General features: G+C 42.3%; 1 protein-coding gene across 6 annotated transcripts in view; it reads left to right on the top strand.

Moving 5' to 3' along the window:
* The window catches only part of DNAH12 (dynein axonemal heavy chain 12), a 180,590-nt gene that overhangs the window by 100,172 nt on the left and 65,803 nt on the right, over positions 1-14,615 (top strand). For all 6 annotated transcript variants that reach the window (XM_073351483.1, XM_073351485.1, XM_073351484.1 and 3 more), the window contains 5 exons: positions 953-1,145; positions 2,481-2,642; positions 10,186-10,380; positions 11,284-11,417; positions 11,816-11,978. In XM_073351483.1, the coding sequence (XP_073207584.1) occupies positions 953-1,145; positions 2,481-2,642; positions 10,186-10,380; positions 11,284-11,417; positions 11,816-11,978 (847 nt within the window). The remainder of the gene's footprint in view (positions 1-952; positions 1,146-2,480; positions 2,643-10,185; positions 10,381-11,283; positions 11,418-11,815; positions 11,979-14,615) is intronic.

Consider the following 14,615-nt stretch of genomic DNA (forward strand, 5'->3'; position numbering starts at 1 on the left):
ATTTTTGCTTGTGGCTTCTGGACCCTCATTTCACCAGGGAAAGGAATTCCAAGTCTGAGAGGGGCTGCACAGCCATGCCCTACTAATCACAGCTGCAGTTCCTCCTGTGAGGTTCTAGGCTGATCAGACCAAGCCACTGGTCTCCTAGTGACCAAGCACATAAAAAAATATCCTGAACTGGCTTTTCAGGATAAGTCAGAATTTGCTTTCTTTGAGATGATTGAACGTTTTTGAAACCAATTTAAATGGTGTCCCCCTTCATCTTCTTAAATGAGTTTTATGCTTCCTTAGGAAGGAATTCTTACCCCTCTCCCAGCCAAGGTTGAAAGCAAGACTCTTACTTTTGGCGGCCTTCCTCTTCATCTCCTTTCTGACACACTGTTCAAATATGAGGATGGGAAAATAGCTTTTTCACTGTTCCAGTGCACTAACTTTCATTCAGTCATCTCCAGATGCCACCTTTTAAAGAAATTGCTCAATTCTGTGTTTCCCAAAATCAGCAACAAAATGCATTTTGAAGGGGGAAAACATTGACCTATCCCATATTCTTTCCCATGTATTCTTCCCTATTCTGTTCATACTATTGATATTTCCCAAAAGTTAGGACTAACAGAGCAACTGTGCTTTAGACTTGGAAATTTCCTTATCTGTTGATTTCTTCTTTTAGATTGACATCTCCATCAGTCCAAGCCCACTAATTCCTAAAGCTTATATTTAGTGATCGGGTGATGTGTATATAGTTGTCACAACAGTTATGAAAGATTGGTTTAATGGCTACATATCCAGCTTTGGAGGTACTCTTCTGGGCAGGAAGTTGGGCAAACATGACTTTCTGTTCTCATCTCCCAGACTTATTGACAGAACATAAAAATATTAGCTTAGAAAAATGTAAAACATTTATAAATGTACTTTGTCTCTTTTCATCATGATGTTTAATCTATTTCATTGTCAGGTACGTGTTGGAACATTTGTCTCGGATAAGTCGTATTCTAAAGCAGTCAGGTGGCAATGTCTTACTGGTTGGAATGGGAGGGAGTGGACGCCAGTCTTTGACCCGTTTGGCTACAGCCATGGCAAAAATGTATATTTTTCAGCCAGAGATCTCTAAGAGCTATGGTATGAATGAATGGAGAGAAGATCTGAAGGTGAGTGTTAACATAATGGGTGGCAGGTATAATAGGCAAGGGGAGGCATTGCCTCCACTAGCACAGCCATCCCTGCTACCCAACACCTGGGCTCTGGTGCCCCCACCCTCTCGCCTCTTCCCCTCCCTGCTCTGACCCTTCCCTGAAGCTCCCATGGCTTGCTGCTGCTGCCTGGGGTGAATCTTCCTCCTCTACCCCATCCTCTTTCCCTTTGGAGGTCCCCACAGCTGCCAGCCACATCTCTCTTCACCCCCTCCTTCCTGCGGGGCGTGTGTGTATGTGTGAGAATGCCAGCAGGGAGTCAGTGGCAGACGTGGATGGAAGGAGTGAGAAGGTGAGCGGAGGGGATCCCTGAGTAACTTTACACAGTGAAAAAGCCTTCCAGAGACCACTGCAACTGTTAAAGAGCCATTAAAGTAGTAATGAAGCCATTTAACAGGTATTTGCCAATGCTCAGGAAGCCTTTGGCCACATTCAGCTGGCTTTTATATTGTAGGAAAATGTATTATTGGGATTAAAAACAGTTTCCAAATGACAACCCTTCAGTTATTCTCTGTACCCAGAAGAAGTAAGTGTTAACCTGGCTCAAGGAGGAGCTGACATAGCTAGTGAGTTTATTTCTTGATCTAGGCATTTTATTCAAACCCAGTTTAAGTAAACGAGTCTGGCAGGGAATTTTGTGTAAGAAAAGTGATTAAACTACTGCCTTAATGCAGGCTGTGAACGACAAGCACTTTTTCAAAAGGAGAGATTAGGCTTCAGGTTGGCGCAGGTAGCCTGGCTTTTCATCTCTCTCTCTATAGCATACACCGAACTCCCTGCCACCCAGAGGAGAATCTGTCTGGCAATTGAGCTATACTTGTTGCCTGTTCAGCTCCCTTGGGGAATGTTATTAGTGTTTTAAGGTGAAAAGGGGGGAGGTAGTCACGGGGTGGGGGGCAGCTGCAGGGTGAGGAGGCGAGTGGCGAGCCAGCTGCACAGCAGGTGGTGGGGGGGGTCTCATAGCGGGCAGGGAAAGGGTCTGGCGCGGGGGGAGGGTGAGGAGGCGAGCAGCGGGTGGGGAGGAGGTGAGCAGAGGGGGGGATCTTGGGAGAGTGAAGAGGTGAGTGGCGAGTCAGTGGTGGGTGGGGGCGGGATCTGGGGCAGAGCAGGGGTGGAGTGTGGGCGGGGCTGTGGACGGAAGAGGCAGGACAAGGAGCTTGCCTCCCCCATGGGACGTTTCACCCACCGCCCATGATTAACATGCATGTGTTTTGGTTTTAATTTTCAAGAAGTGTGTTCCAGAGTGTGCCATACTTTCAAATCGACTTAAAGTTAATTTTTTGAACCTTATAGAACCTTCTGAAGAGTGCAGGCATGAAGGGCTTGAAAACTGTGTTTATAATCACAGACACACAGATTAAAGAAGAAGCTTTCTTGGAAGATATTGACAGTGTTCTCAATACTGGAGAAGTACCTAATCTTTTTGCAGCAGATGAAAAACAAGACATTATGGAGGTATCCTTAAAAAATGGCTATATTTCTCTTAAAATGTAATCTCTTATTTTCATTGTGGTTTAACAATAAATAGTAAATTTAAAAGGGGAACCATAAGTTAACTTGCCCCAGCAACACAATTTTAAAACAAAACTGCAAAATTTTTGCATCAAGAATTTAACAATATATTTTTTTAAAGTGCCCATTTGGATATGTACAGTTCATTTAATGACTTTTACTGGATCTCATGAAATCTTGTTTTCACAAGATCTTCTTGTAAATTGTGTTAACTTGTTTATAAAATGGGATGGTTGATACATCCTGCCTCTGGTACAAACCTTAATTCTGAGCTCATGCTTTCCTCACACATACATAACACACTATACACGTAACTTGTGCTTATATGCCAACCCTCAATATTTGCTAATGTTGCTGAGCTTGTAATGATGGATTTGCACTTTTTCTTATTACTTGGAGGAAGAAATAAGTTCTCTGGGACTATGTAGTCTGTCTCTGTCAGTAGAAGCTTCTTGCGTGGGCATTAGGGCATGGTTAAATGTCCCATAACTAGGCATTTCCTTGTTTTTCTTTTGGTGGCATGTCACATTTAACATACTTCAATCCCTTTTAAACAAAGGTAGGAGGACGTTGTTTGATGGTGTATGTGTATTGTTGGTGTGTGTGGTTGGGGAGGGTTGTTTTGTTTGTGGAATGCCATAATAAAAGCACAAATCACTTTTTCACTGCACCCCTGCAGTTTACATGGAAATCAGTGGCAAGTGCACTAGTATAACCAAGGCCAGAAATGGGCAGAAAGTGTATGTCATCAATTATATCTTCCCAGAATAGGGTTAGACCTACATTTTCAGAATACAGAGTAGCAACTGTGTTAGTCTGTATTCACAAAAAGAAAAGGTGTACTTGTGGCACCTTAGAGACTAACAAATTTATTTGAGCGTAAGCTTTTGTGAGCTACAGCTCACTTCATCGGATGCATTCAGTGGAAAATACAGTGGGGAGATTTATATACATAGATAACATGAAACAATGGGTGTTACCATACACACTGTAACCAGAGTGATCACTTAAGGTGAGCTATTACCAGCAGGAGAGCGGAGGGGGGGAAAATACCTTTTGTAGTGATAATCAAGGTGGGCCATTTCCAGCAGTTGACAAGAACGTCTGAGGAACGGTGGGGGGTGGGGGCGGAATAAACATGGGGAAATAGTTTTACTTTGTGTAATGACCCATCCACTCCCAGTCTTTATTCAAGCCTAAGTCAATTGTATCCAGTTTGCAAATTAATTCCAATTCAGCAGTCGCTCGCTGGAGTCTGTTTTTGAAGTCTTTTTGTTGAAGAATTGCAACTTTTAGATCTGTAATCGAGTGACCAAAGAGATTGAAGTGTTCTCCGACTGGTTTTTGAATGTTATAATTCTTGACGTCTGATTTGTGTCCATTTATTCTTTTACATAGAGGTTGTCCAGTTTGGCCAATGTACATGGCAGAGGGGCATTGCTGGCACATGATGGCATATATCACATTGGTAGATGTGCAGGTGAACGAGCCTCTGATAGTGTGGCTGATGCGATTAGGCCCTATGATGGTGTCCCCTGAATAGATATGTGGACACAGTTGGCAACGGGCTTTGTTGCAAGGATAGGTTCCTGGGTTAGTGGTTCTGTTGTGTGGTGTGTGGTTGCTGGTGAGTATTTGCTTCAGGTTAGGGGGCTGTCTGTAAGCGAGGACTGGCCTGTCTCCCAAGATCTGTGAGAGTGATGGGTCGTCCTTCAGGATAGGTTGTAGATCCTTGATGATGCGTTGGAGAGGTTTTAATTGGGGGCTGAAGGTGATGGCTAGTGGCATTCTGTTGTTTTCTTTGTTGGGCCTGTCATGTAGTAGGTGACTTCTGGGTACTCTTCTGGCTCTGTCAATCTGTTTGTTCACTTCAGCAGGTGGGTATTGTAGTTGTAAGAATGGTTGATAGAGATCTTGTAGGTGTTTTTCTCTGTCTGAGGGGTTGGAGCAAATGCAGTTGTATCGTAGAGCATGGATCGTGTGGTGTGGTCTGGATGAAAGCTGGAGGCATGTAGATAGGAATAGCGGTCAGTAGGTTTCCGGGATAGGGTGGTGTTTATGTGACCATTGCTTATTAGCACCATAGTGTCCAGGAAGTGGATCTCTTATGTGGACTGGTCCAGGCTGAGGTTGATGGTGGGATGGAAATTGTTGAAATCATGGTGGAATTCCTCAAGGGCTTCTTTTCCATGGGTCCAGATCATAGAATCATAGAATATCAGGGTTGGAAGGGACCCCAGAAGGTCATCTAGTCCAACCCCCTGCTCAAAGCAGGACCAATTCCCAGTTAAATCATCCCAGCCAGGGCTTTGTCAAGCCTGACCTTAAAAACCTCTAAGGAAGGAGATTCTACCACCTCCCTAGGTAACGCATTCCAGTGTTTCACCACCCTCTTAGTGAAAAAGTTTTTCCTAATATCCAATCTAAACCTCCCCCACTGCAACTTGAGACCATTACTCCTTGTTCTGTCATCTGCTACCATTGAGAACAGTCTAGAGCCATCCTCTTTGGAACCCCCTTTCAGGTAGTTGAAAGCAGCTATCAAATCCCCCCTCATTCTTCTCTTCTGCAGGCTAAACAATCCCAGCTCCCTCAGCCTCTCCTCATAACTCATGTGTTCCAGTCCCCTAATCATTTTTGTTGCCCTTCGCTGGACTCTCTCCAATTTATCCACATCCTTCTTGAAGTGTGGGGCCCAAAACTGGACACAGTACTCCAGATGAGGCCTCACCAATGTCGAATAGAGGGGAACGATCACGTCCCTCGATCTGCTCGCTATGCCCCTACTTATACATCCCAAAATGCCATTGGCCTTCTTGGCAACAAGGGCACACTGCTGACTCATATCCAGCTTCTCGTCCACTGTCACCCCTAGGTCCTTTTCCGCAGAACTGCTGCCTAGCCATTCGGTCCCTAGTCTGTAGCTGTGCATTGGGTTCTTCTGTCCTAAGTGCAGGACCCTGCACTTATCCTTATTGAACCTCATCAGATTCCTTTTGGCCCAATCCTCCAATTTGTCTAGGTCCTTCTGTATCCTATCCCTCCCCTCCAGCGTATCTACCACTCCTCCCAGTTTAGTATCATCCGCAAATTTGCTGAGAGTGCAATCCACACCATCCTCCAGATCATTTATGAAGATATTGAATAAAACCGGCCCCAGGACCAACCCTTGGGGTACTCCACTTGATACCGGCTGCCAATGAGACATGGAGCCATTGATCACTACCCGTTGAGCCCGACAATCTAGCCAGCTTTCTACCCACCTTATAGTGCATTCATCCAGCCCATACTTCCTTAACTTGCTGACAAGAATACTGTGGGAGACAGTGTCAAAAGCTTTGCTAAAGTCAAGAAACAAAACATCCACTGCTTTCCCTTCATCCACAGAACCAGTAATCTCATCATAAAAGGCGATTAGATTAGTCAGGCATGACCTTCCCTTGGTGAATCCATGCTGGCTGTTCCTGATCACTTTCCTCTCATGCAAGTGCTTCAGGATTGATTCTTTGAGGACCTGCTCCATGATTTTTCCAGGGACTGAGGTGAGGCTGACTGGCCTGTAGTTCCCAGGATCCTCCTTCTTCCCTTTTTTAAAGATTGGCACTACATTAGCCTTTTTCCAGTCATCCAGATGATGATGATGAAGATGTCATCAATATAGCGCAAGTAGAGTAGGGGTGTTGGGGGACGAGAGCTGAGGAAGCATTGTTCTAAGTCAGCCATAAAAATGTTGGCATTACTGTGGGGCCATGCAGGTACCCACAGCAGTGCCACTGATTTGAAGGTATACATTGTCCCCAAATGTAAAATAGTTATGGGTAAGGACAAAGTCACAAAGTTCAGCCACCAGGTTTGCCATGACATTATCGGGGATAGTGTTCCTGACGGCTTGTAGTCCATCTTTGTGTGGAATGTTGGTGTAGAGGGCTTCTACATCCATAGTGGCCAGGATGGTGTTTTCAGGAAGATCACTGATGGATTGTAGTTTCCTCAGGAAGTCAGTGGTGTCTCGAAGGTAGCTGGGAGTGCTGGTAGCGTAGGGCCTGAGGAGGGTGTCTACATAGCCAGACAATCCTGCTGTCAGGGTGCCAATGCCTGAGATGATGGGGCATCCAGGATTTCCAGGTTTATGGATCTTGGGTAGCAGATAGAATACCCCAGGTCGGGATTCCAGGGATGTGTCTGTGCGGATTTGTTCTTGTGCTTTTTCAGGGAGTTTCTTGAGCAAGTGCTGTAGTTTCTTTTGGTAACCCTCAGTGGGATCAGAGGGTAATGGCTTGTAGAAAGTGGTGTTGGAGAGCTGCCTAGTAGCCTCTTGTTCATATTCTGACCTATTCATGATGACAACAGCACCTCCTTTGTCAGCCTTTTTGATTATGATGTCAGAGTTGTTTCTGAGGTTCACATTTGGGGACAATGTACACCTTCAAATCAGCGGCACTGCTGTGGGTACCTGTGTGGCCCCACAGTATGCCAACATTTTTATGGCTGACTTAGAACAACGCTTCCTCAGCTCTCGTCCCCTAACGCCCCGACTCTACTTGCGCCTTATTGATGACATCTTCATCATCTGGACCCATGGAAAAGAAGCCCTTGAGGAATTCCACCATGATTTCAATAATTTCCATCCCACCATCAACCTCGGACTGGACCAGTCCACACAACAGATCCACTTCCTGGACGCTACGGTGCTAATAAGTGATGGTCACATAAACACCACCCTATACCGGAAACCTACTGACCACTATTCCTACCTACATGCCTCCAGCTTTCATCCAGACCACATCACACGATCCATTGTCTACAGCCAAGCTCTATGATACAACTGCATTTGCTCCAACCCCTCAGACAGAGAAAAACACCTACAAGATCTCTATCAACCATTCTTACAACTACAATACCCACCTGCGGAAGTGAAGAAACAGATTGACAGAGCCAGAAGAGTACCCAGAAGTCACCTACTACAGGACAGGCCCAACAAAGAAAACAACAGAACGCCACTAGCCATCACCTTCAGCCCCCAATTAAAACCTCTCCAACACATCATCAAGGATCTACAACCTATCCTGAAGGACGACCCATCACTCTCACAGATCTTGGGAGACAGGCCAGTCCTTGCTTACAGGCAGCCCCCCAACCTGAAGCAAATACTCACCAGCAACCACCCACCACACAACAGAACCACTAACCCAGGAACCTATCCTTGCAACAAAGCCTGTTGCTGACTGTGTCCACATATCTATTCAGGGGACACCATCATAGGGCCTAATCGCATCAGCCACACTATCAGAGGCTCGTTCACCTGCACATCTACCAATGTGATATGTGCCAGCAATGCCCCTCTGCCATGTACATTGGCCAAACTGGACAACCTCTATGTAAAAGAATAAATGGACACAAATCAGACGTCAAGAATTATAACATTCAAAAACCAGTCAGAGAACACTTCAATCTCTTTGGTCACTCGATTACAGACCTAAATGTAGCAATTCTTCAACAAAAAAACTTCAAAAACAGACTCCAACAAGACACTGCTGAATTGGAATTAATTTGCAAACTGGATACAATTAACAGAGTAGCAGCCGTGTTAGTCTGTATTCGCAAAAAGAAAAGGAGTACTAGTGGCACCTTAATGAAGTGAGCTGTAGCTCACGAAAGCTTATGCTCAAGTAAATTTGTTAGTCTCTAAATTGCCAAAAGTACTCCTTTTCCATTTTCAGAATACTGTTCACACATTTTGAGTGCTTAGCACTTCCAAAAATCAGGGCTTAGGTTTCATAAGTTGGACATTCAAAATTAGAGTAGTATTTTGAAAATTTAGGTCTTAATCTTTTCACATGTCCATGGTATGTCAACTAATGAACCATCAGGGTGTTACATTTCCAAAACTCATAGAAGTTGATGCACCGTACATGCACAAATGTTTTTATTTAATTAGTTATGTTACTTGATACATTTTAAAAAAAAACATTTCTTTCATTGTGGTTTGATAAATATATTGAGAGCAGCATTCCATATAATTTGCAAAGAAGTTAGATTATATGATGATTTTAATTGATTGGATTTTTAAGGTATTATCTTTTCATTTTAACCAAGTATTTATTAAAGATGGTTGGCTATGGATAGTTCTGTTTCAATTTCATAGTTCTTTTGAATATATTCTTTAATTTCAAATAATTTTTTTCCATGTAGCATTTAAATGTGGTAGTTATTCTGCAGCATGTCAGTTGAGATAAACTCATTCATTGTTCATAAAAATATGTTCAATCAAAATAATTCTATCACCAATCTATCTTTCCACTTTATAGATTTCTAAAAAATAATTGCTAGGTTATGTGAAATAGTCATATTTTGTGGAAAAAACTTTTGAATTTTAGGGAAATGGATGATCTGTTTTTTGTGGATTGTTAGTTAATTGAGATCAGTATTTATTGTATTGTAAGAACAGTACAGAGTAACGGTGTAGATGCTTCATATATTCAGAATATAAGGTTTCTTCTTTGAAGAAAAGTTTTTGCAAATGATTAAATGTGATATGTTTGTGTATCTGGACATTTGAATCCTTCTCTACCTGTAGGTAAATACTGCACATCCTTTTAAAGAATTGTTTTGAGTATCACTTTCAAAAATGCTTTCAGTAAGTTGTTTATTTTTATGAAATGTAGTTTAGGAGGTTGGTGTGGTATATGGCACTTAAAATGTATATTAGAGGAAGAAGAACATTGATTTTTATGAGATTGACTTTCCTTAAAATGAGGATAATAATTTGCACCTTTTTAATTTATATTAATAATTTATATCTTTTAAAATGTTTTTGTAAGTGGTTGAAGATTGATTTTAATTGTCTTATTGTTGTGTTACTAATAAAAGGCTAAGATACTTTATTGCCTGAGGAGGTTCCATTTCAAATTCTGATTTTCAGAATGTGATTTATAACCTCCCCATAAAGAGAAGGTCACATTTTAACCAGTTTAATCTTTATCCTAATCTAGAATACTAGATTGGTCAAACCAGCAGGAAATTAGTTCTAGAATAGTGGTGGCAGAGTTACAGATAAATACGACAGGTTTCAGAGTAGCAGCCGTGTTAGTCTGTATTCGCAAAAAGAAAAGGAGTACTTGTGGCACCTTAGAGACTAACAAATTTATTTGAGCATAAGTTTTCGTGAGCTACAGCCCACTTCATCGGAGGCAGTGAGCTGTAGCTCACAAAAGCTTATGCTCAAACAAATTTGTTAGTCTCTAAGATGCCACGAGTACTCCTTTTCTTTTAGATAACTACGAGTGTGGCACCCCCAAATATTATTTGCTTATTGTTCTGTTTTTCTAATTTTATTCTGTTTATTAGCAGGTTTTGTCTTATTTTACCTATACTACATTTTAGATCATGTGATGTCAAAAAAGGATGATTTAAATAATTTTGAAATACAGTATTTAATGACAGGTTATTAATCACAGGCTTCCCCATCCCATCCATTATTCTCTAGGGAGTTCGTGCAGTAGCTCAAGCTGGCAGTAAACATGATGAACTCAGTCCCCTGGCCTTGTTTGCCTACTTCGTGAACCGCTGCAAAGAAAATCTCCACGTTGTGGTAGCATTCAGCCCAATCGGAGATGCTTTCCGCAATCGTCTGAGACAATTCCCGTCTCTCATCAATTGTTGTACTATTGACTGGTTCCAGGTTTGTAAAAATATGTTGCTGCCTCAACAGAGGGTTTCAGTTTTCTAATAATACCTGTATTTTCATACCCCATTATGTTTCCCTTCTACCCTCTGGCTAGCAGGGGTCAGCCTCTCTCAAAATATTTAAAGTATAACAAGTCATCCTCACTCATGTTTTTGAGAAACTATTTGATATTTCACCCTGTTACAGGTAAAGCTAAAAAATAATTTAAAAAAATTAGAATGTCGAGATGCAGAATATTGTAGGGGCTGACCAGTTTCAGCACGGTTGTTCCTAGTGTTACTCTGTCATCAACAACTTGCTCTCTAATGATGCTTCATTCCTTCATCTGATGATTATTGATTGTTTTGTTTAATCAGATAATATATGATGTGCTGTGTCTCAAGGCATTCAAGATTTTAAAATAGTTGTTCACATCTGAATCTTGGTTCCAATATAACAGTGTATAATTAACCTAGATTTTTTTTGTTAACAAAATCAGTTGGGTGAAAAAGTAATACGTTCATAATTTCTGTTGCCAGTTTACAGGATCAACAAGTTGGAAGCAAAGGTGTAAGCAATTTGGAATGGCTGACAAGTGTGGGGGAGATTTCACTTTGTGATGCTGCACAGTGTTTTCCTATGCTGCTGGGAAAAACTGAAGATAGAGATTCCTTAGCAGAACTAAAACCTGGATAATTACCTTTAATTGCTAAAGGCAACAGTCCTTACAAATGGTGTTATCAGCAATTAAACTGCAGCTAGATCTATTGATTAGCCTCCAGCAAACCATTTCTTGAGACATAATTTGTTGGACGCATTAAAGAAATTGCTTGTTCCAAAGTGTAAAAATTACGTCTTTGCACAAATCATGAGTGGTAACACCTACATTTTATTTCCTCCCTCTGCCTTTTTTTTCAGCCATGGCCTGAAGATGCCCTTGAACGTGTGGCTAATAAATTCTTAGAAACACTTCAGCTCACAGACAATGAACGTCAAGAAGTGGTGCCCATCTGTAAACACTTCCATACTTCTGTTTTGTCACTCTCTGAAAAGTTAGTTTTGTATATTTTTAAAAAACGGGGTGATATTTTATATAAATAAAGGTATAAGGAGGATAAGATGAGACTTTTTATGCTATCAAAAGTGGTAAAATTAAGAATAATCTAAAATTAAAAATAAAGTACTAGGTTAGAGAACATTTGTTAACAATTAAGGCAATTAGGTGATGGACCACATTACTTAGTAAGGTAGTTTAGTCACCGTCATTACTGATAATTTCTGTACTGTGAAGTTGTAAATTTGAAGAACTGTGCAAGTTTAGAACATGTTTGTGTGACATTTTTATTTTTGAAACAAATGGATCATTCCTGTTAGTTGTCACACTTTTTATTTTCCACCCCTTTTATGTTTCATTAACTGTAGTTAGAAAGATTATCTTTCTTTTCCATAGATTCTTGGAAACCCTGAGACGACATAACTATGTCACTCCTACTTCTTATCTTGAACTCATTGCTGCCTTCCAGCAACTTTTAACTCAAAAACGGGATACTGTGATGAAAGCCAAAAAGGGTTATACTAATGGACTAGATAAACTAGCTTTTGCTGAATCTCAGGTGAGTAGATACACATGTTAGAACAGGCAGAAATTGAACTCAGAAACAGTTCTATAGAGACAAGCCAAAAGCAGAACCTCAAATCAAAACCTTAAAATTTCCAAGGTGGGAGCTAGATTCCAATCCCTACACCTGAAACAACCCCTATGGGTTTGGTTTTGGATTAAGAAGTGGTCTGTGTAGCTTGAATGCTTGTCTCTCTCACCAACAAAAGTTGGTCCAATAAAAGATATTACCTCATCCACCTTCTCTCTCTAAAAATAGCAGAGAATTTATTTTTCAGTTTTGGCTCAGATGTAGCCAAAAACCTCATCAGAATAGCTATGCATGTAAGCTTTGGTGCCAGAATATCAGAAGTATCATGAGAACAGGAGGTCTTATAAGATTTTCACAATTCAGGTTTTATTTTGGGCAGAAATCTCAGGGCTTGTCTACACAAGGGATTTAATCCACAGTGAGGAGTGCCCTATACCTGTTGAGAAGCAGGTTGCCAATGCCATCGGAAGCTGGCCACTCACAAGTGTTATTGATTTGTAACCAACCAATTAGGTGTAGGGAGATTGACTGCTGATGCCATTGTTATGCAGATGTGCGATGCCATGCATAAGGTACTATTGCACCAGGTTATAAAGCTTGGTAGTGCTCAGGAGTTTGATGGCTTTGCACGCCTGGATTTCCATACTGTATTGGAGCAGTTGATGGGACCTGTGTGCCTATTATTTGCCCCCTGTACCAGAGCTCAGAGTTTATAAACAGAAAGGGGTATTTCTGCCTGGTGCTTTAAGGACTGGTTGATCACTGTGGCAGGCTTATTAACGTAAATAGAGGGTGGTCTGGAAGGGTCCACAGTACCAGGATCTTCGAGAATTCACTTCAGTTTACCTTAATGGAGAAAGGACAGTTTGCATCCAAGCTCACTATGGATATTAATGGTGTGGAGATTGCTTCAACTATCTGGCGAGAGACCCAGTTTATTCTCTATTTCCCTGGTTAAAGAAGCCATTCAAAGGTCACTTGGACAGAAGGAAGTAACTGTTTAACTATTACGTCAGTAGTTGTGGAATGGTAGTGAAGTGTACATTGAGCTGTCTGAAAGAAAGGTGGTGCTGTTTGTGGAATAGGTGGGAAGCTGCAGGAAAAAACTTGTTTTCTCTGAATACTGTGTGGGTGCCTCAGTTCCCCTGTGCATTTCTTAAGTATCTAGGTCGGGGGATAAGGGTGTGTGATTTTTGTAGAGCCCTAGAGGGAAGGGATGTGCAGGTGTCTGCACAGAGAATGGCCGATGGCCTGGGCCCCTCCCCTGCAAGATGCCATCTGAAAGTGTTGGAGAAAAAAGATCAGATGGTCGTCTTGCCCACGAGAGAGACAAAGGCCAGAGGAGAGGCTGGGGGGAGTGTCAGTTTGGAGCTGGCTGGGGAAACGGAGGGAGGCCCAGCACCAGGGTCTGGGCTCTCTGCCCCCCAAGATGGATCTGACTGAGCGGGTCCTGTTGTCTGTACCTACAAGCTCTATTTTGGACTGTGTTCCTGTCATCTAATAAACCTTCTGTTTTACTGGCTGGTTGAGAGTCACGGTGAATCACAGGAAGTGGGGCGTGCATGGCCCTGACTCCCCCACAATCCGTGACAGTCAGCATCCTGGTTGTGAACCCTCATGGAGATCTGCTCAGCAATGTACACAAAAATATCTTTATTCCAGTGTTTGTCCACAAGAGTTTGCTGTACTAACAGATTGAGATCAAGGGTCTCAACACACTCCAAGTGGCTGCTTGAGGCATATTATAAGGCTTCTGGAGTGATAGCCCAATAGGAATTGTGTGGGCAAATAGCTTAATTAGTTTTAAGAGAGAGCTAGACAAATTTATGAGTGCAATTGTATGGTGGGGCAGGGCTCAACAGCCCTGGGACTCATTTCTGGTTTATGTTTTTTGTTCCCAGAGTTCATGCTTCAGGGTTTCAGCAGGGGTCAGGAAGGGATTCCCCCCACCCTCAATGTATTCTGAGAGATGTTTTTTATCTTCTTCCTGTGAGGCATCAGGAATGGCCCTGGCTGGAGATGGGACATTGGATGGGAAGAGCCAGGGCTATAAGGTGGCACTGAGCAGTCTCTCTCTCATGTGCTTTGCTGGCTGATTCTTGCTCACATTTTCAGGCTCTAACTGATTACCATGTGTGGGGTTGGGAAGGAATTTTCTCCCAGGTCAAATTGGGAGTGACCTTGGGGTTTTTTCGCCTTTCACTGCAGCATGTGGGTGTCGGTCACTTGCCAGGATTATCTGGGTATGTAACAATTAATCATTTCCTTGCTATTTTAGGGCTTGAGCACTGGTGCACCTCGGCCCCTCCTATTCTCTGCTTGTGGCACAGTCCAGTCTTTTGTGGGCTGTAATATTTTGTCTAATTTTCAGTTGCTGGATTTAGTACACAGGTGGTGGTGGTGATGGCATCCTGTAATATACAGGAGGTCAGGCTAGATGATCTGGTGGTCCCTTCTGACCTTAAACTCTATGACTCTATATCACAGCAATGCTGATGTATTTGAATCCAGGAGCAAAAAGGCAAATTCTGGCCCTTGTACCAGTTTTCACAGAGCTTTGTACATCAGGTCAACTTCCCAGAATAGTGAAAGGCACACAGG

The sequence above is a fragment of the Lepidochelys kempii genome, chromosome 7, assembly GCF_965140265.1.
Source record: "Lepidochelys kempii isolate rLepKem1 chromosome 7, rLepKem1.hap2, whole genome shotgun sequence".
NCBI classification, from domain to species: Eukaryota; Metazoa; Chordata; order Testudines; family Cheloniidae; genus Lepidochelys; species Lepidochelys kempii.